At 36.1% G+C, this 23,812-nt stretch overlaps 4 protein-coding genes across 8 annotated transcripts; 2 read left to right on the top strand and 2 right to left on the bottom strand.

The window, feature by feature from the left end:
- Positions 1-5,484, top strand: LOC102609376 (mitogen-activated protein kinase kinase kinase 1). Its single transcript, XM_006472639.4, has 8 exons — positions 1-1,286; positions 1,507-1,591; positions 1,734-1,796; positions 2,513-2,670; positions 3,570-3,642; positions 3,744-3,803; positions 4,179-4,289; positions 4,552-5,484. Exons 1-8 carry the CDS (start codon positions 235-237, stop codon positions 4,756-4,758), a joined length of 1,809 nt encoding a protein of 602 aa, XP_006472702.2. The 5' UTR covers positions 1-234; the 3' UTR covers positions 4,759-5,484.
- Positions 5,485-8,208: 2,724 nt separating this feature from the next.
- LOC102609948 (hypothetical protein) lies at positions 8,209-12,233 on the top strand. 5 transcript variants are annotated; one of them, XM_006472642.4, is made up of 4 exons: positions 8,210-8,487; positions 9,194-9,269; positions 9,615-9,706; positions 10,857-12,233. In XM_006472642.4, the coding sequence occupies exon 4, from the start codon at positions 10,871-10,873 to the stop codon at positions 11,849-11,851; it is 981 nt and encodes a 326-aa protein (XP_006472705.2). In that variant the 5' UTR covers positions 8,210-8,487; positions 9,194-9,269; positions 9,615-9,706; positions 10,857-10,870; the 3' UTR covers positions 11,852-12,233. The 5 variants fall into 5 exon arrangements, with proteins under 5 accessions (XP_006472707.2, XP_006472705.2, XP_006472706.2 ...); XM_006472644.4 differs by lacking the exon at positions 9,615-9,706 and having other exon boundaries at positions 8,209-8,487; XM_006472643.4 differs by lacking the exon at positions 9,194-9,269.
- Positions 12,234-12,801: 568 nt separating this feature from the next.
- On the bottom strand, positions 12,802-13,553 carry LOC102609644 (uncharacterized). The gene is made up of 2 exons (XM_025097077.2): positions 13,077-13,553; positions 12,802-12,981 (listed from the first exon to the last, which is right to left on the bottom strand). The coding sequence occupies exons 1-2, from the start codon at positions 13,338-13,340 to the stop codon at positions 12,802-12,804; spliced, it is 444 nt and encodes a 147-aa protein (XP_024952845.2). The 5' UTR covers positions 13,341-13,553.
- A 5,699-nt stretch (positions 13,554-19,252) lies between these two features.
- Positions 19,253-23,636, bottom strand: LOC102610866 (nitrate reductase [NAD(P)H]-like). The gene is made up of 4 exons (XM_006472645.4): positions 22,509-23,636; positions 21,716-21,856; positions 21,215-21,447; positions 19,253-20,772 (listed from the first exon to the last, which is right to left on the bottom strand). Exons 1-4 carry the CDS (start codon positions 23,503-23,505, stop codon positions 19,435-19,437), a joined length of 2,709 nt encoding a protein of 902 aa, XP_006472708.2. The 5' UTR covers positions 23,506-23,636; the 3' UTR covers positions 19,253-19,434.
- Between the last annotated feature and the right edge of the window lie 176 nt (positions 23,637-23,812).

The following is a 23,812-nucleotide window of genomic DNA, read 5'->3' on the forward strand; positions in this document are numbered from 1 at the left end:
GCTCGTCGGCGTTTACCAGTCTCTCCAGTCTACTCATCCTCATCATTTCAACCATCACGAGTTTGGGACTATATGTTTACGTTTTCGCAGCCGCTGTCGTATTTCTTCTTCTCATTCAGTTTTCTCGAGAAAGTTATCAAGAAAGATTATACGAGTCGTTTTGGACACCTGTGAAGGAAGGTTTTTAAGTTTCACCACAGTATGTTGTAAAATTTGGATGGATTCAGCTCTCAAATGCATCACTTACCTCGATTTTTAAGTCCTAGGGAGAAATCCGCCGGCAAAGCGGCCATGGACCCGAGGAAAATGAGGCAAAAACCTCGGCTCGAGCGGCGGAATGCGGCGAAGCACATTGAGTATGATGTGGCCTCAACATCATCGTCACTTGATGATTCATCGTCTTCATCTTCGCTAATTACTCGATCGCTTGACTTGTCCGACAGAACGAGCTTCCGCATCGAAGGCGTGGAGGGAGAGTTCGAGCGGATTTGTCGGAGCTTAGGCTTGTCTGGTCCCGAGGATTTCGCGATCCCGGCGGCGGCGTGGGAGGCTCGAAAAAATCGTTCGGCTTCTGATCTCCTACCGAGGTCGAGGTTGAAACAGCTGGATACTCTGAAAGAAACGGTGGAGAGACAGAGTGACGCAGCGGGTGCGGTGGTCGGTGAGTTGTGCGATAGGGTTTCGGATATTGTCAGAATTAGGAACGAAACTGAGCTGACTCGGACCAAGTTGACTCAGGTAGCGGAATTGTCTTGTAGGGCTTCTGGTGCCGGTAACAATGATGCTCTTGCAGTTATGGAGACTACTGAGTTGCCACCGAGCGGGTTGGCCGAGTCAAGTGCGTGCTGTGTTAGTAGTAATTATGTGAAAGGAATTAAAGGAGTTCGGCCACCTCTGTTAAAACCGCCGCCAGGTATGAGGCAACCGGTTATTGATAACGCGTGTTCTACGTGGGATATCTTGAGAGATTTTGCACCTAAAGATGGTATAACGCCGTCTTCAGTAATGAATGATAGAGCTCTAAGTAGTTCATCTGATGACGAAGATAATGAAAAAGAAGGAGAAGAAGCTGACAGGGCGATTGTTAAGGAAGAAGAAGATGATATGGTGTTATCAGAGTCATGTTCATTTACGACAGAACACGAAGATGACTCTTCAAGTACCACAACTGAACCTATGTCGAATATTTCGCCCAATGGGAGGTTTAAGAGGATTATCACATATTGGCAGAAGGGTGACCTTCTGGGACGCGGATCGTTTGGATCAGTATATGAAGGGATTTCTGAGTAAGTGCTTAAATGTTGTTTGTGATGTTGCTCAAATTTCTATAAACAACTACCATGTTTCAAAATGAATGGGATGCTATTGGGGAATTCATGAAATATAATAAATCTAGATTCGAGATGTTGCCCAGTTGGATTATTATTTGTTGATTTGAAATGGAACAGAGGCCTGTGTGTAGAATATGCTTTTTGATTAATGAATATGTATGTGTTTCTTGTGCAGCGATGGATTCTTTTTTGCTGTTAAGGAAGTTTCGTTGCTTGATCAGGGGAGCCAGGCAAAGCAGAGTATTTCCCAACTTGAGCAGGTGAGACAGGATATTCTTTTGTCATGGTATAAGTTTGATTCTCCACATATATACTATTTTTCTATCTTACAAGTACTTTAGTTAACTGTCTGGGGTTGGATATAATTTAATTTTAATTATCATGTGCTGCCATTGTTTGCAGGAGATAGCTCTTTTAAGTCGGTTCGAACACGAAAACATAGTTCAGTATTATGGCACGGATAAGGTATTATTGCTTTTCATTTTCTTCGACTTTCGACATGACTGAAAATCCTTCAAAAGTGAATAAGTAGCCTGTTCTTTTCTTACATTTAAGATACATATACATTTCTGAAGTTCTTTTCCTTAACCTCTTCCATTCTTTGCTTCATCTTGGTGGAACATTTATATGTATGATTTGAGAGGGAAATAATAATTAAGGTGATCCCATAGAGGAAGGTTGAGGTTGCTTAATTAATATCAAAAAGAATATTGCATAGTTGTCCTTTACAAATTCTTCTAAGCAGTAAAATGTGTTTTAATGAAAGTTCTTCTATTTATGTTTTTCCTATTGCTTTTATTGAACCCAAAAATAGCGTAAGCAATTTGTGCAAATTATGCTTTTCCATTACCAAATCTGTGAAAATCTAAATGCTTATCAGAATTATAGGCACTGTGACTTCAGAAAATTTACTCAAGCTTGCATCCTAATGATTTGTCTGGAACATTGAATTTTTGAAAAAAGGCTTAAAGAAAGAAAGTTGAATTCACATGCATGCGGAACTTTAATCTCATGCCTGCATCATCTAGTGCCAGTCTCTACTGTGTGCTTCTTTCACATATTGACATTTATTTCCATCTTTAGAAGTATTTGGATTTTGTAGGATAAACATGTGTTGTTTAGGTGTTCATGTTGCATAATTTTCTCGATTAATTTCTTTTCTGTATTTAATGGTTTTGCAGGATGAATCAAAGCTATATATCTTTCTTGAGCTTGTAACTAAAGGCTCCCTTTTAAATCTCTATCAGCGGTATCATCTACGAGATTCCCAGGTCTCTGCCTACACAAGACAGATTCTGCTTGGTTTGAAGTATCTTCACGACCAAGATGTTGTTCACAGGTGATAAATGTGGATCCATTATGCCATTAATCATGCATTGACGAGCCATCTCATCTGATTCCAAAATTTTCTTCTTTGATTATGATTTTTTTAATTCAATGTGTTTTATCATTGCCATCAATGCAGCAAGTTTATTTTTTTAAAGCATATGCAGCAAGTTATGTTATTGTGCAAGTTTAGCAATCATATGCTTTCCCTGTTTCATTGGAATTTTAGTTCTTTCTACTTTGGTGTTGTTTTTTATGATGACTTATTAAAGTGTTTACTGGTTGATTTTTTAAGTGAACACTGCTTGTAAGCTCTAGTGTAATTTTGTTACTTATTAACAGTGTCATCATCCAACTGTATTTTATTTAAGATGAATTCACTGCTTCCTAGGACTTTATGTCTTTGCTATGACGGTGGGTGGGTGGGCTCACATGCATTCATGCCTTTTTCCTAGTGGTGATAACTCTAAATTGTCGTTTTCCCTGCTTTTCTTTTACCTAACAACAAAATGGAGCAAAATATTTTTCCATTTGAAGGAAGATAAAAATTGAATTTATTCAACAAAAGTTATACTTCCTCGATATTTGGATTCAAATTGCTAGCTGATTGTAAATATTAAGCTAGCAAATTGGGAGCCACATACATCAGGTTCATATCCACTCTAGTCTTCCTGGAGTTATTTTCTATCTCCTTTTATTTTCAGTTCTGCTTTAATAGATTTTTTAATCAGGGCTTCTGTTAGATTTGGTCCATGATCCGGAAGGAATTTTTTCTTAACTAATTCTTAGTGAGTGTCAAAGTGGTTGGCAGTGAGTGTTTGTAGTGCAATCACAGAATGGATGGATACAGAAACATATGTTTTGTGTATGATTATTTCATTTTGGCTCATCTCCTTCTTTTTTGTGTTAAAGGGATATTAAATGTGCAAATATATTGGTGGATGCGAATGGATCAGTGAAACTTGCTGATTTCGGATTGGCAAAGGTTTTTTTGTCATCCCTGGACTTTGATCTTCTTCTCATTTTCAGTATCTTCTTAAATGGTTGTAAATTCTTCTTAATATTTCTTCATGTGTTGATTTTCAGGCCACCAAATTGAATGATGTAAAATCTTGCAGAGGGACTGCATTCTGGATGGCCCCAGAGGTTTGCAGTAATCCTTTTGTTTGAGAGTTGAATAACTTTACATGAATTTGTAGGTTGAATAAGTTAATGACATTATGAAGCATTGAAGAACTTATGGCTCAAAGTTATAATATGTCAAATGGTGTTTTATTTTATGCATTTGTTATTAGTAAAACCAATTCAGTTATGAAACACTATGTTGATGTTCATCTGCATTCTGGACAACAATGTGTGATATTGTTTTGTACCTGATAATTTGGCGGGTATTGCTCAACCTTAAACATGTTAGACTTTGCAAGATTTTTTTTTTTCTATTAAACACAATGCCTATATAATAAAGAGTGTGTTTAATAATTTCCTTCAGGTGTTTCTGATTACCAAGCCTTACGATTGCAGGTTATTAATAATAAGAACAAAGGTTATGGGCTTCCAGCTGATATATGGAGCCTTGGCTGCACTGTGTTGGAGATGTTAACCAGTCAAATTCCGTATGCTCCTATGGAATGTGTAAGTGCAATTTTTATTAAAACTGTTGCTGTCACAGTCATCATCATTTTGATTAAGAAGTGATATTACAGATTTGCAAAACCTATTTTCCTTGTTGGTTTCTGTTGGTTGGTCTTTTATATCTATTTTCTATTATATCAGTTTGAACAAAATCCATTTGATCGGTACAATTGTAGAGTAAGGACTTTACTTCTAAAATATGCTCGAGTGTAAAATTTGTTTTTGGGACTTTAACTGCATCTTCTTTATTGTAACTCAACAGATGGCGGCATTGTTCAAGATTGGAAGGGGTTCGCCACCACCTATTCCTGATAGTCTCTCAAAAGATGCTCAGGATTTTATCAAGCAATGTGTACAAGTTAATCCAAATGATCGTCCCACTGCAGCTCAGCTCTTAGACCACCCATTTGTTAAGAGACTACTTGCCACAAACTCAGGCTCAGCATCTCCTTATCTAGGTAGACGGTGAGGTACATATCAATTGTTAAATTACATTTCAGTACTTTTCCTGTTGCTGTGCTCTCCTTAACACTGGAAAGAAGAGCTAAAACTGTGGGCGTGAATGCTTCTATTTAATACAATTAGCCTCTCTGTGCTCCATCAGTCTCCACAGTGAGTCACACGAATTCTTCTACCATGCTTTAATTTTATGTTCAATGCACCTGTGGCCATACTGAAACATGTCTAACACCTGAGAGTCTAAGAGGCATTTGGCAATTGGTTATGCCATCTGTGAGGCAGGAGTCCCAAAAGTAACATTCACAATTTTTCATTGGGTTGTAGCTTTTACCAGCTTCTCAGATTGTTCATATATTCACTCTCGGAAAGGATGATAGCATCACTCTTGAAGACACAGCTTCTTCCATTATGAAGCAAGCACAGCCTTGCATCCTAGAGTAATTTTGCTTGTCCAGATGCAAAAGCTGCATGCTTTTTATTAACTCAATCAAGAGTATCCACTCTGTTTGTTATGTTGTACTTGATATGCAATTGTAGGACAGTAGTTTGGTATGGTTTCCTCATTATTATTATTATTATTTCTTCTAATGGGAGAACGATTGTTGGGGGGAGGTGTGATACGGTGTTAGAGACAGGGACGGTCACTATTTTGTATATATCTAGCATTTGAAACAATGCTACAGAAGCAAGTGTATATGCAGGATGCAGATAAAGTAAAGCTCCTATTACTTGGTAATTTTGCCTTGTGATTTTCTGCTGCATATAATATTTGATTGATTACTTTGTGCTATGGGTCCAAGGAAAATCTTCTTAATACAAGACATTTTAGCGCAGTAAATCTCGTGGACGGGCCAAAACGTTTCTAAATTATGCAAGACGAGTAGTAGTGGGTGATCAAGGAAACCAAAAGGGGGCTGTCTATGGTGCGCCTATGACCTTATCAGTTATTATGAACCATCAGATTAAGTAGTTTAGTGGTTTAGGTGGATTTAATAGGTTATTAACTTCACAATCTCTATTGTTTGCATGGGCGTTAAAAAATGATGAAGTTTCAATATTTTAACACATAATCTCAAATCATTTAAAATTTTTACACTTAAATTCAATATCTAGTTTGACTTTTTAATAATATATTTTAAAGTTTGCATTAATATATATTAATTATTTAATATATAATAGATCTATGTATTATTTAATAATCACTATTAACATAAGATAAATTTAACTGTACATTTAATAAATTAATGTGTTACTCTGCTCTCAATTTTTTAAAATGTGATTAGTCTATTCTCATTCATTAGATTTTTTATTTATTTAACCATTAACCACTTTGATCATATATAATTTAATTATACCCTTGTTAAAATTAAGGTAGAAAGAGATTAATTACCATCATGGTTGGTTCTAAAAATATATTTCTAAATTTAGTTCTAATCATTATAAGTTTTTAAAAAAATCACCGCTAATTTTATTGTTATGATTGCAAATAAATTGCTCAAATTTTCTATTTAAAGTTATAATTTATGGGTGCAATTGCATTTGCATATGTCAGAGACAATAGTCACATACATTATTTTAATTTTTTACCGTTGCTCTTTTCTTTTCTCTCTCCTCCTCTCTCTCTCTCATTTCCGCCCACTTCCTTCATTTTCTCACTTCCCGAACACCCATTACAAAATAGATTTTTTTAAAATTTTATTATCTTAGAGAATTATATTTTGTACATGATGAAATAACTTAATTAGTGAAAACTAAAAATTAAAGGATAAGACTATTTGAACCCATAAATGTATTCATTATATGAGGATAGTTTAGAAATAAAAAAAAAATTGGATGAAAATATATTTGATCTTTGAAAAGTAATTTTAGGGGTTAGAGAAATAAGATAACTGTAATTTTTCATTACATTGGAGTGAAAATGTAAATGAAAGAAAGAATAAGGAGCTAACTGTAATTTGCCAAAAAAAAGACAAAAGCTAGGAAAAGCCAAGGGTGTAGTGTCAGAGGGATACCATAGCGGGAGCCCACCAAAAAGTTGCTCTATTTTCAATTTTTGGTAAGAGGATTTACATCGACCTTGAATTTGTTGGTCGAGAAAATACAAGAAAACAAAGAAATTATTATTAAGTAATTTTAAATTTGGAGCTACTTTAAAGTAAAACATAAATCATAAGCACACCCATAAAGTAATAAATAATAATAAATATGTTATAATTTTAATCATGTAATTATAAAAGTGTATTTTATTTTAGAGCGATTCTAATATAATTAGACCATTATTATTATTTTGAGAGTTTGTAATTTTAGTTCATCAGTACACAAATAGAACGGATTTGGAAAAGTTTTTTTCTGTTTCATCACGAGTAGTGTTTGATTTTTCTATATATTTAATTAATGGACAGTGAACGATACAAGGTTAAAAAGGAAATTTCAAATGCCATCGCGCATAAATGGGCCGGGGATTGTTAAGGTCCAGAAGCTTAGCCTGCCCAACACGTTTCTAGCCGACTCTAATATAGTAGAAAGTGTACAAATGACCATAATGATGAAACAATGTTGCAACGGTTGCAACATGAGTTTTGTCATTTTTAGTTAATTACACTGTACTACCTTATATTTTATGAAAAATTAAATATATCTTAGAAGTTATAAATTTTTATATATAAGTATTTTTTAAGATAAAATGACTTTTGAAAAAAAAATATAACTGTTATTATTATTTATTAATGTTATTATTATTATATCAATATTATTGTTATTATTATTAAAATTTATTATTTTCATTATTTTTATGTGTTATTATTACTACCATAAATGTCATGATTATTATATTATTATTATCATTAAAATTTGTTAATTTATTATTTGAAGTATTATTGATTATTATTGCTGTCATTAATTATTATTATTATGAAAATTTATTAATTTTGCTATTTTAATTCTTGTGATTACTTTAATTAAGTCGTTATTATTATTTATTATTTTTATTACTGTCATTAATGTCATTATTTTTATTACTATTATTAATATATTAATTTAATTTTTATTATTTATTGTTATTATTATTTTATTAATATTATTAATTAATTTTATTATTTAATTATTATATTATTATTAATGTCATCAACATCATCATTATTAAATTTTATAGATTTTTTTTTAGTAATACTGTTGTAATTATTATTATTTTGCCTTAAGTAAATATTTAAAAACATTTAGCTTTTATAATTTTATAATAAACAATAGGGGGTTAAGTGTTAATAACCAATTGAACACATCTCAGCCGTTGAATATTTTAACCATTAGATCTATTGGATGAAACAGAAAAGAAAAAAGTTTGGGGAACCGTGCAACTGTTGCATGGTGGGCGGACTAATAGAATAAAAAAACAAAAAAACCCAAGATGGTGGCGTAAAAATGACAGGCATCAGCGGACAGCTGAAGCATATTCAAAAGTTTTCAACCCTATGATATAAATTGAATAAATAAGGAATTAAAATAAAAGTACAAATAAACAGAGAGAGAAGCAAGAGCCTGGTTCTCTCCGTTAGCTTGCAGCAGCACACGCAAGACGCAACCATCGCCCAACGTGGCCGTGAAGATCGGGTTCACTCACCGCCCGATCCTCTCCGCCTTTCCCTCCATAAATCATCTAAACACACCACTTTCAAAATCCCTCTCTCTTGGCCCCCTCCCAAACGACGTGTCGTATTCCCCTTGTATCTTTTTTGTTTTCCAGGTACGCTGCGCTCTTTATCGAGGCTCTGATCTCAGCCCTCGATTCCATTTTCTGGTTTTGGATTTCATTTTCCCCTCTCATTGCGAGCTCTTCGGCGGCAAACGTATCTTTATTTAACTGGAGTTTGACATTTTGGATAGTGCGTGTGTTTGCCAGTTTTTAGTTCTAGGGTTTTCTCTTTTATGGCTGAATTGTTTTTACTTTCATGTTTTTTTGTAATATGTTATGTTCGTATATCAGAATTGTGCTTGTGACTGTACTTATTTACGATTTTGGCATTTTTGGATTATCTGTGTTTTGAAAATTGAAACGTTCGTGCGTACATTGCACTGCACTGGACTATATTTTAGCATTTCGGCCTTAGTTGCATAATTTGGCTTGCAACAGAATTTTAGACAATTGTACTATGCAGTGTGTAGCTGAAGGCATTTTAATTTGTTTCCTTTTCTTCTTCTTATTATTTTTTGGTTAAAAATCACACACTGTTTGACCAATGCCCATCATTTTCAGCTTGGTTCTAAGTTCCATCAAATCATTATAATTGCTCAGAGATGTGTAAAAATTAGCCACAGTTGTTTAGAGTAATGAGGATTGTGTTCTTGAATTGTTAGATAGAATGATTGGTGAAGGTTGGAGTGTCACTAATGGGTATTTATAATTTTAACCATTTTCATTTCGAGTATCAAACTTGTTGAAAAAATTGCAGAGTTAGAAGAAGAAATGAGAGGTTCTTTGTAGCAACAGATGACTGATTGGTGGAAAGGATATTTCGGCCGAGTGAGGTGATTAGGAGTTCAGTTATATTGCTGATAGCGATAAGTTACTTTTAACTAAGCCCAAATCGATGCTCATCTCCAATTCATTCATTTGGATTTTTTTTTGTTTTTAAAAAGCTTCGACATTTGAAAGGATGCTTGTTTTATGAAAAAACTTTGCTGCTTCTCAATCTCTATTTTTTGGGGTTTAAATGGACACTCCAAATAATAATTTTGCAGCAGATCTGTTGTTTGTAGTTTTTGATGAATTTTACATTGTATCTTCATTTTGTTTTCCCAGTGTATTTCGAATAAGTTGCTATGCAGGTCAATTGTGCATTTGAAACCAACATCCCCTTTTTCGTTGGTCAGGGCCTCAAAAGGTGTGGGCGATGGCATGGACAGCTGGATGCCAGCCAACACACTCAATGGGGAGGTTTAGGGTAGATTGGGTAGAGGGTAAGGTAAGGATACTAACTATATGATTGGTGAACACAGAAAAAAGAGAAGAAGAAAATGCACTTAGTAACATCTTTATCATTGAATTCTAAAACCTCGTTATTGATAAGCTCCAAATTTCTCTGGGAAAAATATGTCATTGCTTTTAGACACTTGGTGGATGAAGTATACACTGCTTGTTTCAATTGGTGGTATTTTGTGTAATGACCTAGTGTGGATTCTTTACCATGCATAGTCTGTGACTGAGACTGATTGAATGCGTCTGTCTCTTATGATTGGAAGGGTTGGCAGTACCAGCAGTAATAAGACTTCCCTTTTTGATGAAGATTCTTTCGTCTGAGTTCTTATCCTTTGGGAAAGGTTCTATTGGCTATAGTAAATGAGTTGGATGGACATTTTACTGCCATTGTGCACGGTTTTTAGTTCTGTTTGCAAATTCTAGCAAAGCAAGGGTAGTTTGAAACTTATTTGACATCAATGTACAGATATTGATGTGATATCTAGTGAATAATTAATTTATGACCCTTTTCTATGATTGTCCCCATGATTTTGTGTATGTTTTGGACTTTAAAGTTAGTTTATGCCATAGATGTACTCAGTTGAGCCTTTTCAATGGTGGTAAATGGTCAGTACACTTTTTGAAGTCTGCATATGATGTGGGTATGTTGCATTCAGGTTTGGCAAACAACAATATGATATTTGACCAGTGCATATTAAGAAGTTTGTGATGTGTTTGATATGATTGGTATATTGAGAAACCTGGTGGGTTCTGGTACTCGACTGATACTGGCATGCAATTGATTCTTTTTGCCTTGGTGTTATATTTTTCTGTATATGTCATACATGGATAGATGACAAATTTGTTTTATAAATTAAGCTTTGCTTTTTCTTTTTTCTTTTTTTTTTTAATAATTTCAGCAGTTCTGAAATGGCCTCATATAAGAATAGTAGTTAAGAACAATAATATGAATTGCTTGGATGGTATTAAAATACAATCAACTTAATCAGAATGCTGGTTAAAATGCATTGTACTTGGTGGATATGAAATTGGACTTGCCTGTGTCTTGCAGAGTCATATTTATGATTTAGCAGGTTATATTATTTAAACCTTTTCCAGGAGAATGATTCGTTCCTTCTCACTCTGCTTGTTTCAAGGTTAACTATTGTCAATGGCGAAAGTTAACAAAGTGCGATGCAAGTCTGATTCACGACGTCACAGAGTGGCACCATACCCATTGCCGTCTGGGCCTAAAAAGGCTGGTAAAGAAGGCCTGTCAAAGAAAAAACATCCTAGAGGTTTGGAGAAGAAAGATTGGGAAGGCGTGACCTGCCCAGTATGCCTGGAGTTTCCTCACAATGCTGTGCTTCTTCTTTGTTCCTCTTATCACAAAGGATGCAGACCTTACATGTGTGCTACGAGCCGTCGTTTTTCGAATTGTCTTGAGCAATACAAGAAAGCCTACACAAAAGTTTCTTCTATTGAGAGTGGCCAACAATCAAATGAGTCGTTGGATAACTCCAGTGTCACTTTAGATCCCATGCATGCTCGTGAAAAGTCTGAAGTTCCAGAGCTTCTATGTCCTCTTTGTCGCGGACAAGTGAAGGGTTGGACTGTAGTGGAACCAGCCCGTAAATATCTCAACTCCAAGAAAAGATCATGCATGCAAGATAAGTGCTCATTTGTGGGAACTTATAAAGAGCTGAGGAAGCATGTTAAGGCAAAGCATCCATTGGCAAGGCCTCGAGCAGTAGACCCTGTACTTGAAGAAAAATGGAAGAAGCTTGAACGGGAGAGGGAGAGAAATGATGTTATCAGCACAATAATGTCCTCTACACCAGGGGCTATGCTTTTGGGAGATTATGTGATTGAGCCAGGGTTTCATGACATTTATAGTGATTATGATTCGGATGACTCTTTGGATGATGGTTACTTTCCTGGTGAGTCGTTAGACCAGGGACAGAGCAGAGGGTTTCATTGGCGAGGTAGATATCACATGGATTATGACTCATTGGATGAGGAAGATTTTGGGATGCGCCGAGCTATTCTTGCTGGTTCAGCTGCTGCTGCATCAGGACGTGTTCTTCCCAGGATACTGGTTGGTGCATCGAGGAGGCGGTGGAGGCATAGAGGAGGTAATAGAAATCGATAATTTGCTTGTCAAATTGTAGAAGGGTGAGGATAGGCCCGGCCAAAGCTCTTTCACTGTTGCATACATTAAATTTCTTTCTGACTGCCATAACACAATCTGGTATATAATCAGAATGTCCATGGCTGTGTGATCTCAACTGATTGTAGAATAGCAAGGTAATGGGCACCTCGTCCTTAGATATATTAGGCATTTAGTTTTTAGAAACTAAGGCATTGCAGTAGTCAGTTTCCTCATAGTCATTGATGTATGGATTGAGTCATTGACTATCATTTGTTCATGCATAATAGTCAATTTGAATGGAAGGAATGGAAGGGTAAAATGATATATAACATTCTTTTGTTATTCAGTTTGAAAAATATGATGAATTTCCTTTTTCGCTTTATACGATATGATAATCTCATATCCTTATATTGTGTGTACAGCTTTATGAAAAATTGTGTGAGACTCGATAAAGAAAGATTCAAAATAATCAAATCGTTTGTCCATAAATAGTCAGTTTCGTTCTCTAGAGGCAAACTATGCTTTCACTGATCTTGTTGATTTGTTTGTAATTTGTTAAAACAATAGAGGATCTCTACCCTTGGAAAGTTAAACATGGGAGTGAGAAACGGATATTTTACTGTTATAACAGACCACAATAGGTGGATCAAGAGAAGAATTGAGACAGTATCCATGAAAATCTGCATTGCCATCTGAACACAGAGCCGGGGAGAGAGAGAGAGCAAATTCAAATGGCGGGACTTTGTCTGCCACAATTCACATCTCCTATGAATCAACTCGATCATTATCTCTGTTACATCTTGCTGCAATTTCCACCAAACGGCAATTCTTTCAGCGCGCACTTCAATTTCTTCTGCAAACATACAATGCAAAAGAACACTATTATGCAACTTGAGTAATACAGAAACAATGATCAAGAATTCAAGATTCGAAAAACTGCAAAACGAAGGTCAAGAGCTAATGCAATCTACGCAAAATAGAGAAATGCTTCTCCTTGAAGAATTCTTCTTCCTGCTACTGATTTTCTCTTCCGGTACCATCCGCTGATACTTCCACCGTCCTCTCGTTCCCTGGAAAATCTGATGAAATATAGCGCGGACTCTAGCTGGCGTAGCAGACCATTTCCATTTCTGTTCATGGCATTTTCTTTTTTCAGTTTCATAACGTACGCATGCATGCATTTATGTGCATTTCTCATGTACTTGCAAAAAGGGTAGAAACTTACCTTTGGCTTGGAGCTTTGAAACTTTCTCGACCAATGAACCGTTTCAGGATCTGCTTCTCTGAGATGATTTGCATAGGCTAAGAGCTCTGCCCTGCGATCATAACCACATGTCCTCGTTGTTTGAGGTTTTCTGGAAAATGGATGAGGCTTGATTTTGTGATGTGATCGGACGTCAGGCGATTCGACATAGTATGTGATTCTCACTGCATTATGGCTGTGCCTCCTTCTTGCCATTTTTATCTTCTGATCTTGATGCTTACTCATGGATTAAGGATGCACTCAATCAAGATCGACTTTGTTAACTAGTGTGAAACAGAGGGCTTGGCTTTTAGCTTTCCCGTTTTGCCTCCTTAATCTTGTTTCCTCCTATATTCGGACAAGAAAGGGAAATATCAAATCACTATTAAGATTTTATGTTGCTTCTTCAGTTAATTCACAAGACCCTCTCTGAATGATCGTTATTCATCATATGCTCACATTGCGAGTAATAGGTTGTAATAGGTATTTATAGATTCAAATTAATAGTATTACCAATAGTAGTGAGATAATGAATTAAAAAGAATAAAATTAATCAAATAAAAGTATTTATTATAGTTATCAATTATTATATATACATAATAAAAAAATATTTTATACCTATGTATATAATTGTGTAAATAAATTTTATTTAATATTATGTCTATTTTAGTTATTGATAATTCTTTAAAAGATCCAAGTGAATTAGTTGTATTATCTCACCAACTACTCAATTAATGACATATTATTTGGGATAACTTTTTGGGATATTACTCTATTAATAATACACAAGTTATTTACGTACAATTGCTTAATTCTAAAACTCTTAACTCTTCTTAAAACAAATTTTAGTAAATATTTAAGTGATTTTCTTTACAATACAGATGGCAACAATTATTTTAAAGTTACTATATTACCAAGTTGGTGCTAAATTATCTAAATAAATTCATACAATCATATCACTCAGTAGGATCAAGTTTGTATAAATAATTATGCCTGTGCCTAATATTATTGATTACTCTTATATTTATAATAACTCTTATAAGCAACAAAAAAACAATTAGAAATCAAATTCACTCTTCGATATCTTTTTTTTTTTTCAATTAAAAGGAAAATATCTCTATAGATTTAGAAATGCGGACGTTGTGGCCCCTTCTTTTAAAAAAGGAAAAGAACAAATTTTTTTCTTCTAAATCTGAAGCTTTTAAGTTCCAGAACTGAAAAATTACATACAAGTTGCTATATATCATTTGGTAGAGCTAGCATTAGAAGTGGAAGTTATCTGAAATGAACCCAGGAGTACTCGTGGAATAAAAGTAACAATCTAATGTTTTTAATTATTTGAAAATGCACGCCAGAATGAAGTAATGCACTGCAATAAACACAGAAAATGATCAACGCGCCATCTTAATTTGGATAATTATAAGTTCACCTATGCATATAATTTCTGAAATTTGGGAAGAATAACAAACTGATCTTTCAAGTTGCTCTCATAATCGCGGTGCTGAACTGGTAATTCCTCTTGATGTGAAAGGCGAAAGGATGGACATTTGAAACGGCAAATCTTCTTTCTTAATTAAGAACCCAAATATATTTGGACACCATTATATGTAAGCACAGAAATTGCCAAAATATTATCTTAATTTGGATATAATTGTGATATCAGGTTGCTGGTAACGAAATGGCAAATCCTCTTGATGTGCAATGCAAAAGGACGGACAATGAGATTCAAGCGACATTAAATCAAATAATAGACACGACAAAGGCTTTAAGCTCGCATCAAGGCAAGTTGGCCCGGCCCCAAAGAACTGTCATTCGTTAGTCGCTACTGCCAATTTGAAACTTGTGGTTTTCACAAAAGAGGGTTTCAAAATTTCAAAGAAAGCAATTGAAATATGGCAACCAGTCCATCAGTCCAGAGTGGATATTATAGTTCAATCCACTGGCTTATAAATTTCTGCTGGGTCCTTTGTACTGGAGATGACTGAGACTGACTGAAAGAGCTCAAACACGCACACACAAGCACATATATGCAGAAAGAGAGAGACCTTGTGAAAGTTTCGATAACGGACGACATCATCAACATAAAAGGTCAATGGTGGGATTGAAATGAATCAAAACAAACCCTAATCTTTAAATCCAAACATTATCATCAATAAAGCACATAAAGGAAATGACGTGACTCTAAATCACGGGCAATAAGGGCAAATAGTAATTTGTGGCAGCTGGTCCAGCCACGGCCAGTCTCTCCAAATTTGATTGGTTTTTCACTCATGATATGCTTAATTAACTGGACATACTGTGTCGAGAAGTCGCTCTCAATTCTTCAAAATATCAAAGAACATCCAGTAACGTGTGCCACAAATTTTCTGACAAGAAGTTTTGATCAGTTTGGCACAACTTGTTACGTACATCATCATCGATCACTTGTGTCCATGGAAGCTCGTTGCATTTTTGTCATTATAAATTTGGTCACCGGTTTGTGAGGTTCCAGATCGAAGACTTTGCATGACTTAGGGTTTTTTTAATTATAGAGACACAGATTGATCTAGAGAGAAGAGACATGACTCATGAGTGTTGCTTGAAGAAGAAATTATTATCTATCAATGCAATACTGCACATTGAATTTTCTACTAGTCATCAAATGGATACATTCATCAGTTGCAAAAGAAAAACAAAAGCAGTACATTAATTTTCAAATCACCCTCATTTTCTTTGCTAAAAAGCTAGCTGCTCATGTATTTCATAAGCTGCTTAATGCTTATTATTCTCTTTAGAAGAAAAACACAGCGCATCACCCAAAAGTTATTTTTTTTTAATTTAAATTTAAACCAAATTAAAGCATTGATTACAAAAGAAAAAAAATTATTATTTTAATTTTTTTTCTCAATTTCACTCGTCTTAATATCATTGAAAACAATGCACAATACAAATCAAATATTTATCCCCTCTTACTTCCATAAAGGTCAAACCAAAGCTATCATCATTGGATTGATATACGATGATTCCATTGAATGACTGTACTTTGTACGTATACTTAATGTAGACCTAAGACCTTATGATTATAATAATAAAAATAATAACAAAAAGAGTACAACGACGAGAACAATTGAAAAATAATTGTTAAAAAAACGATTATTAATATCGTTGAGTTTTTTTCCCCCTCATAATTAAGGAAATTTAACGGTTAAATTAATCTAACTTGCTATCTTTTAAACACAACTTCCTGTTAATTTAATTCAATATTTAATCTATATATCTTAATTTTTTTTGTTTAATTCATTCATTATCACGAGTGATAACAATAAAAAAAAAAAGCCTTGTAGCTGGCTACCAAACTGATAGATGTTCTTTCAGAAAAGAAAAGGGCAAAAAAATATATCGGCCGCCCTTTAGCCAAATTTACTGTAAATTAAACCAAAAGCAAATTAAAATTATTCTGAGATTTGTGATGACATGATCCAGTGACTTAAAAAAATAAACTTTAAACTATCACTAGCAAGCTGGCTAGCTTGCACTTTTATTTGTCGTGTTGCTTTCGTTTACAATTAACCCTCCAATTTGCCATCGCTAACAATTATTTTAAATGTTATTAAATTCCCCACGGCTGTAGTGAGAGCGACACCAAAATGCTTTTGTGGTTGCTGCGAGACAGCAGAGCATGCATACTAAAATAATAGCGTGTTTCCACCCGATGTCTTTGGAGCCAATTTCCAAGTTCTATGGACTTGGTATTATATTAATTAAACAATTAAGAATCCTAACAACTAACATTTGCCCATAAAATAGTATTTGTTTTCTTAATCATTCATTATTAACAATGAATGAGTAATATTAGAATACTCTTTTTTTATTATTTTTTTATTTTACCTTTCTTTCTCTTATGCAACTTGTTTTTTTTTTTTAATGATTTCTTTATCTCGGCTTAAGCTAAAATTTTTCCAGGCATTGGCATGAAGGGAAGAACATGAATGAGTAAGGTTTTCACATGCAGTTTATTAGCCAAAAAGAAAAAAAATATTACTTGATTAGTTGTAATTTACCAATAAAGGCACCACAAGCAAAAATAAATCCGACTATTTCTTGGGTCCAGTGATAGTGAATTTGAATTCCATATGCAGTACTTTATGCGAATATGAAATTTAATTATTTTTGGAAACGGGTAAACAACACGTTTAGTTCATATAATTTCGGTTAAGTGTCGAGTTAGTAGTTCATATAATCTAGGTTAAGTGTGGAGTTAGTTATTATATTTTAAAAAATATTTCAAAGATGCTCTTGAGAAATATTAATTTACCAAATAAACCATAAAAATGTTAACGAAAATATAATCATATTTTTTAAATAAAAAAATAACTTCATAAACTGATGATTTATAATTTTATCAAATAATTAAATATCTGTTAAATTAATAGATTTTCATGATCCCAAAATTATATTTATTTATCGATATTTTATTTTAATATTATGTTGTTGCCTTGAGTCGCAACAATATTCTGTCATTTTGTTGGTATATTTTATATATAAATTGCTTAATCAAATTGAATGACTACAGTTGATCATTCAATTCAACATCAAAGGCCAACCCCAGGGAGCAAAACAAAGCGAGATGATTCGTTTGTTAGATTCCATTTAGGAAAAAAATTGAGAAGTTTCTTCATATTTAGTTTATTATTACAATTAAAGACGTAAGTGCTGAGAAGGGAGAAGAATCAACAATCAATTGAATGACGACAATGTTGGAGAGGTTGGGGGGTCATGCGGTGCGAGGCAACAAGAAAAATAATAAAGGCGACCTTTTCGAGCATCAAACGGCAAAATGGTGGCTTTGGCTCTCAGTCGACTCGGTCTCACCCGCAACAGCCAGCAGCCGTCTGAGTGCGGCTCTCGGGAGCAGCGGTGGCCAACTATTTCTATCTATCTTTAACCGGTCCGGTCCCACTTAGATGTTTCGCATCCCTTGAGCCGCTGCTATCACCTAACAGCTTGATGCATGCATGTTTTACTCAAATATCAAGCACGTGTTCTGGCTCGGTAAATATTTCCCGCGTTGCTTATGCCATACATTTTGAGTGCGTGACACCACCATATGGCTAGCTAGACTCGTCAAGTTCCATCCACGTCTTAAATACTATTTGTAAACAGTTACATAATCGTGCAATATGTCTAGTTGTTTGTGATCATATACATGGTGATGAGCGAGGTCAATTAATTATGAGACCATTTATGTGCATTGATTATGGTTTAATGAAGAAAATAATGTTTTCAAACCAAGAGTTGATAATGTGTTAACAGATATGATAACTTTTTTTTAATGGGTCAATAAAGATGTGAGCTTTATGGCAAATAATTATTATCGTTTTCTTATTCACTGTTTTTTTGTTGATTTTTCGAACTCGCGTAATCTTGTGGAATATCCGAATCAAATGCATGGGGCACCTTATCTTAACTGCGCCAAATGAGATACGAGATAGATAGGGAATTCGATGGCTAGCTGTCCCGTCCCGTGGTGCCTATCTTAGCCTGCTGTAAAGAAAGTTACTCAGGATGCTGCAGCCAAAATAATCTTATATAGGACTGGTCCTGAATCCCGAATTCCGCATGGAAATGTAATCTTTGAAGAAAGGAAAAGACACATAAAAATTCACCAACAAAATCTAACATGTGGGGGAGCCTCATAATTACAACTCAACACCAAGATCTTTCCTTCTTTTATTTCTTAATTAATCAACCTTAATTTTATCTTTTCTTCTTATTAACCTTCTTCGGCAATGAAAAGCAAAAATGGTAGAAAAATAGTATTTTCACTCGTATTACTCCTCGTACCAGAAACCGTAATTTATATAAGAGAACAAATAGCAAAAAGAAAAATTTCATAATTGCGGAATTTATTTTTCTTATTTGTATGGGATAATAGTCATGATATTTTTGTCATACTTGTCTGCTGTAATGATCTGGACTTTTATCATTTTATAAGTCAAAAAAATAAAAAAAATTATTGCTGTTAGGTCTGTATGTCGTAATGGTCTTTTATGTATTGAGTAGGATCTCGATTCTTTGTTATTTTAAAAATGTAAGATATTGAAAATGCTTGTAACATCAATGTAGCCTTGCAATCTGCTAAAGATATGAGAAGTTTTACGACTAATTTGTCCAGATAATGAAGAAGAAAAATTTGTACCAAAAGGGAAATTACAGGGCATTCAATTGTTATTGATCGGGGAGAATTTATTTATAGACTCTATAGAGTGACGCAGTACTTAACTGCTGCTGAAAACTTCGACGTTTAAATATGTACAACCTCGGCTGGTATCGTCGTCTGTGCTTGACCCCAGCGTTTAATTTAAAACACCAGCAACGAATCCTTGGTATCGTAGTTCATTTTCTCCAAATTCGGCTGCACGGCAAATTGAATCATCGGAGGAGGCCCACACGCCAATGCAAGAGTATCGCCTGATCCTTCTGGGACGTGCTCCCTGAGGATTGCTTCTGTAATGAATCCCGTACTGTATTGCCACCCTTCTTTAATTGATTTCTCTACCACGTACCAAACCTTAACTCTATCGTGCTTCTTGGCCCAATCATCAAGCTCTTCTCTCAGCAAAATATCATCTTCGGTTCTGTTCGCATACACCACGTACATCTCTGTTTCATCTTCAGGATCCTTCAAAATGGCTTGCATGATTTGATAAATAGGGGTGATTCCTGTGCCGCCAGCTAACATAGCCAGCTTCTTAGCAAACTTTGGCTTTCCGTGAACCAAAAAGTTGCCACGGCCAGTGTATTGAATGTGACCCAACGGACCCTTCACGTCCAGTATGGATCCCACTGACAGAGAGTCCAAGTACTGCGACATCAGTCCTCCGTTGGGGAATTTCGGGTGAACTCCTTTGAAATATATTTTGACCACGAGATCGAAGTGGCCCACTTCATCAACGGAGCTCGTTGGCGTGTAGGCTCGCATGCACAACTTATCATCAATGGTAGCACACAAAAATATGTGCTTGCCCACTGGCAGCCCCAAAACTTGATCTTCTTGGGGCAGGGCAAATCTGAAGAGACGCACATCGTGAGATATCAAAATCTTTTCCACGAGTTTGCATGGGATTTTCTCACGTGGGACAAGAGCTACACTTCTCGTTGGCGCAACTTCTTTAATAGGCGCCAAATTGGTCCCAATGTAATTGGATGCCCCATGCATGGAGTTGTTAGGCGAGGAGGCTGAGGAGTCAGAAGTGTACCCCGTTGTAATCAGTTCACCAATGCGATAATCTTCAAGCATTTTCTTGGCTTTATCTGAGTGGATAGCGTCAAATTCTTCGGTGCAATCGGTACCGGCATTGATCAAGATACTGTCGGTGCCACCAGGGTGATCTTTAAGGAATCGAGTGCAATCATAGATGTGACCGTGGACGATGATCCATGCTGAATCGGCAGAGTTGTGCTTCGCAACCTCGGATAACGAGTATGTGTTTGAGGTAGTGTTCATAAAAGGCGAAGAAACACTCTTCTTTAGAGTTTGATTGGCATCCGAGGATCTCCCGAGGTGTCTCTCCTTAGCCATCCATCCGCCCGATTGGTTGCCCGGTTGTGTTGGGTGCTCAAACACGATTCCGATTTCTCCCTTGTGTGCCTTGCATACGTTTGCTTTCACACGGAACCAGCAATTGTTCATCATTCCCTGCATTATTATTATTTTAACACACATTAGTGAAACAAGCTTCAAAATTCAACTCGACTTCATTATTAAATTAAGTTTGAAAATATATATGTCTGTCAATAGAATATTCTGTATATCAATTTCAAAAGAAAATTATTTTTAACAATTTGACCCAAAACTAGGGGCAGGCAGTCCAGGAAGCAAAATTAAAGACGTAAAGTCTAGATTCTTGGTGAATAAATATTATTAGCTGGATTTCGATGCCCAACACTCCAAACTTGTGGGGCCGAGAGTTTGGTTAGGCCCCTATCACACCCCGAACAAACAAACGCATCGCACGTGGCATAATCCAAGGGGGTTAAATTGTTAGGAAATGGGGAATCATTTAACTTTGACCATTTAATATAAAAACAACTAAGAATCGCTGAAACACCACGTGCAAGATGCGTGAGGAAGCACGTACCATTACATTCCAGATGAGCTTCTCGGGTTGGGTGTTGAGGGTCTCATCCCAGGCTCGGACCGCAATATCCTTGGCTCCAAGCAGGTCGAGAACCTCAAGCTCAAGTGACCAGAAGCACCAGCACCAGTACTTGCCATATTTGTTCGGCTGCTCAGGGTGGTCCAACGTGCACACGTGCCATGTGTCACCACCATCCAGTGTCACCTCCACGCGTGTCACTTTCTTCCCACCTCCTGTTTAGCGCGTAATACAAGAAGATTAGTTTCATTGCAACTTGAAGACACCTTCCCAAGTAAGAAACGTTGGTTGAATTTGTTTGCAACTTGTAGAGAAAATAGAAAGGCAACTATGAATTCTGTGGGACTAAGTTTAGTTCTTTTTCTTTTTCTTTTCTTTTTTTCATAAGGTTGAATGCATCTGGTACACAATTAAATTTTAAACTAATAGAAGATTCTGTTAGTTAAAAAAGAAAGAAAAAGAAAAAAGATGTGCATAACATACCGGAATATGCGTAGCCTCTCAAAGTGTATGGCCTTTGAGCGGTCCACGAGTTGATTGGCAAAATCTCCTCATGGCACGGTGTCGTTATGACTGAGTTTATGTTGAGCTCATTGATTATGTACTCTGGCTTGTACCACCATGCTGCACGCACCATTAAACAATAATCTTATTTCTTTCTCTTACAATTGTAAACGATATTATTCACAGCGCCAACATATTTGAAAAAAAACGAAACAAAAACAACTAAACTCCCACGGTAATTATTGCTTGGGTGTTTTTAAGTTATATTTTATATAATTTACAGCTTATAAATTAAGCTATTTTAGTTTGTGACCCACTTATTACTAGTTTTTTATAAATTATTTTTCAGCCGTTAGATTTCAATCCAACATATGAAATTAACTAGTTATAAGTTACATTAAATATATTTTAAGAATAGGGATAATTGGCTCACTATTAAAACACAAACTCATTAACTGGAACGCTATAGGTTTAAACCAGAATACCAAAAGTTTGCGGCGTGTACATCCGGAGTCTTTAACATAGGAACAAAAAAAATAACGGGATTTTTCTCGTTACACCAAAACATAAAAAAATATCTTTAAAAAAAAAAAGAAAAAGAAAAAGAAAGAAAGAAAGAAACGGATGGGTCCAAAATCCAAATTCTGTTTTATTATACTATTCAAAATCAAATCGCAATAATCAAAAATAAAAACTGATAGATCGTGTGTGAGTAGCCAGTTTGGCGCACAAAACATAAGCAAAATCACGTGACAGAGAGTGAAAGAACTACCTTCGGCATTGGCAAGCTCCGCGTCAACGTGCGATGGAAGTACTCTATTGTCCTTGTAATGATAATAATTGTCGGATTCCTGAGTGGTGACGATAATCCTCTTCAGCCACTTCACCATGCGGCCACCGATGCAACCAGGTATGATCACCCGCACAGGAAATCCGTGATCAGGCGATAAAAGCTCACCATTTTGCATGTACGCTAATATGATATCCCTTGCTGGATCCATTCCTACTTCCTTCCGGATACTCGTCCCGTACTTGGACCCACCGCCACCTGGCAAATCCTCAGCCCCTTCAAAGCACACGTTCAGGGCCCCACTTTTACGGCTGAAGATCCCACAGCGCTTGAGCACATGACGTAATGGTACTCCGCGCCACACCGAAGTTGAAACCCCAGCCGCTCCCCAGTTAAATCCAATTGTTTGTTTAACCATGTTTTGTTCTTTGCGTCTGTTACCTGCACAAACAAGCGTGACAGGAAACTCCCGGCTCGGGAATTCGTGCATTAGCTGATCCATAGTGAACCGGGCTGGTCGCTTGACCAAACCGGTTACTTCGATGGTCCAGTCGACCCACGATGCCTTGGGGACCGGCCCGTGGTTACGCACGTAATGAAGCGGGACCGGGGTTATGAAACCGTGTTGCATGAGCCGGGTCAAGGGAGCCTCGCAGTTGAAGGGGTGCTTCCCTGTGAGACGGACCATGGAGGGGTTCCGCTCGATCCAGTTATCGGCAGTGCCTTCATCTCTGGGGTCCAAGATCGACGGCTCAAGTTCACTGTTGCCTTTGCGTATTATCTCCATATAATCAGCCTCATTTTCATCGTCACTCGACCAGTCTTCCTCGAGAAAGACTTGCTTCTTGGGAGCGAACCCATTTTGGGAGGAGCGAATAGGGGAGTCAGACCTGTGATTTGGACCGGGTTTATAAGGACGAACGATGCCGTTTAAGGATTCAAGGTGGGTGAATTGGCGATTGTCAACCGAGGCCGCCATTGTAGATTCAAAAGAAAAGGGGTTTGGCTTTTATGACTCACTCTATTTTTTTTTTTTTTTTTTCCCGTGTAACTTGAAAAGTTTTCTAGAGTTACGAACCTCTTACGAGTTTTGTGTGTTTCGCTGAGCAAATGAACGGGGAGATGGTGGCATTATATAGCGCTCGTTGAGGTAGAAACGTGTCAAACGACGAGTGGGACCCACTTCTGATAAACAATTCACATCATTTTTTCTTTTCTATTTTTCAATTCATATGGACTACAGAGGCTCTGTCGTCGGCTAGGGTGGAGCCGTATGGTATGGCTGA

The sequence above is a fragment of the Citrus sinensis genome, chromosome 5 (assembly GCF_022201045.2).
Source record: "Citrus sinensis cultivar Valencia sweet orange chromosome 5, DVS_A1.0, whole genome shotgun sequence".
NCBI classification, from domain to species: Eukaryota; Viridiplantae; Streptophyta; class Magnoliopsida; order Sapindales; family Rutaceae; genus Citrus; species Citrus sinensis.

What these genes read in the sequence shown, in the direction of transcription:
- LOC102609376 (XM_006472639.4), top strand. Translation starts at nt 235, where the DNA reads ATGCATCACTTACCTCGATTTTTAAGTCCTAGGGAGAAATCCGCCGGC. An exon ending in GTATATGAAGGGATTTCTGA is followed by an intron (nt 1,287 to 1,506) that starts GTAAGTGCTTAA and finishes TTTCTTGTGCAG; the next exon opens with CGATGGATTCTTTTTTGCTG. An exon ending in CGTATGCTCCTATGGAATGT is followed by an intron (nt 4,290 to 4,551) that starts GTAAGTGCAATT and finishes GTAACTCAACAG; the next exon opens with ATGGCGGCATTGTTCAAGAT.
- LOC102609948 (XM_006472644.4), top strand. Translation starts at nt 10,871, where the DNA reads ATGGCGAAAGTTAACAAAGTGCGATGCAAGTCTGATTCACGACGTCAC.
- LOC102609644 (XM_025097077.2), bottom strand. Translation starts at nt 13,340, where the DNA reads ATGAGTAAGCATCAAGATCAGAAGATAAAAATGGCAAGAAGGAGGCAC. An exon ending in TTCAAAGCTCCAAGCCAAAG is followed by an intron (nt 12,982 to 13,076) that starts GTAAGTTTCTAC and finishes TGCCATGAACAG; the next exon opens with AAATGGAAATGGTCTGCTAC.
- LOC102610866 (XM_006472645.4), bottom strand. Translation starts at nt 23,505, where the DNA reads ATGGCGGCCTCGGTTGACAATCGCCAATTCACCCACCTTGAATCCTTA. An exon ending in GAGAGGCTACGCATATTCCG is followed by an intron (nt 21,448 to 21,715) that starts GTATGTTATGCA and finishes CGCGCTAAACAG; the next exon opens with GAGGTGGGAAGAAAGTGACA. An exon ending in AGCTCATCTGGAATGTAATG is followed by an intron (nt 20,773 to 21,214) that starts GTACGTGCTTCC and finishes ATAATAATGCAG; the next exon opens with GGAATGATGAACAATTGCTG.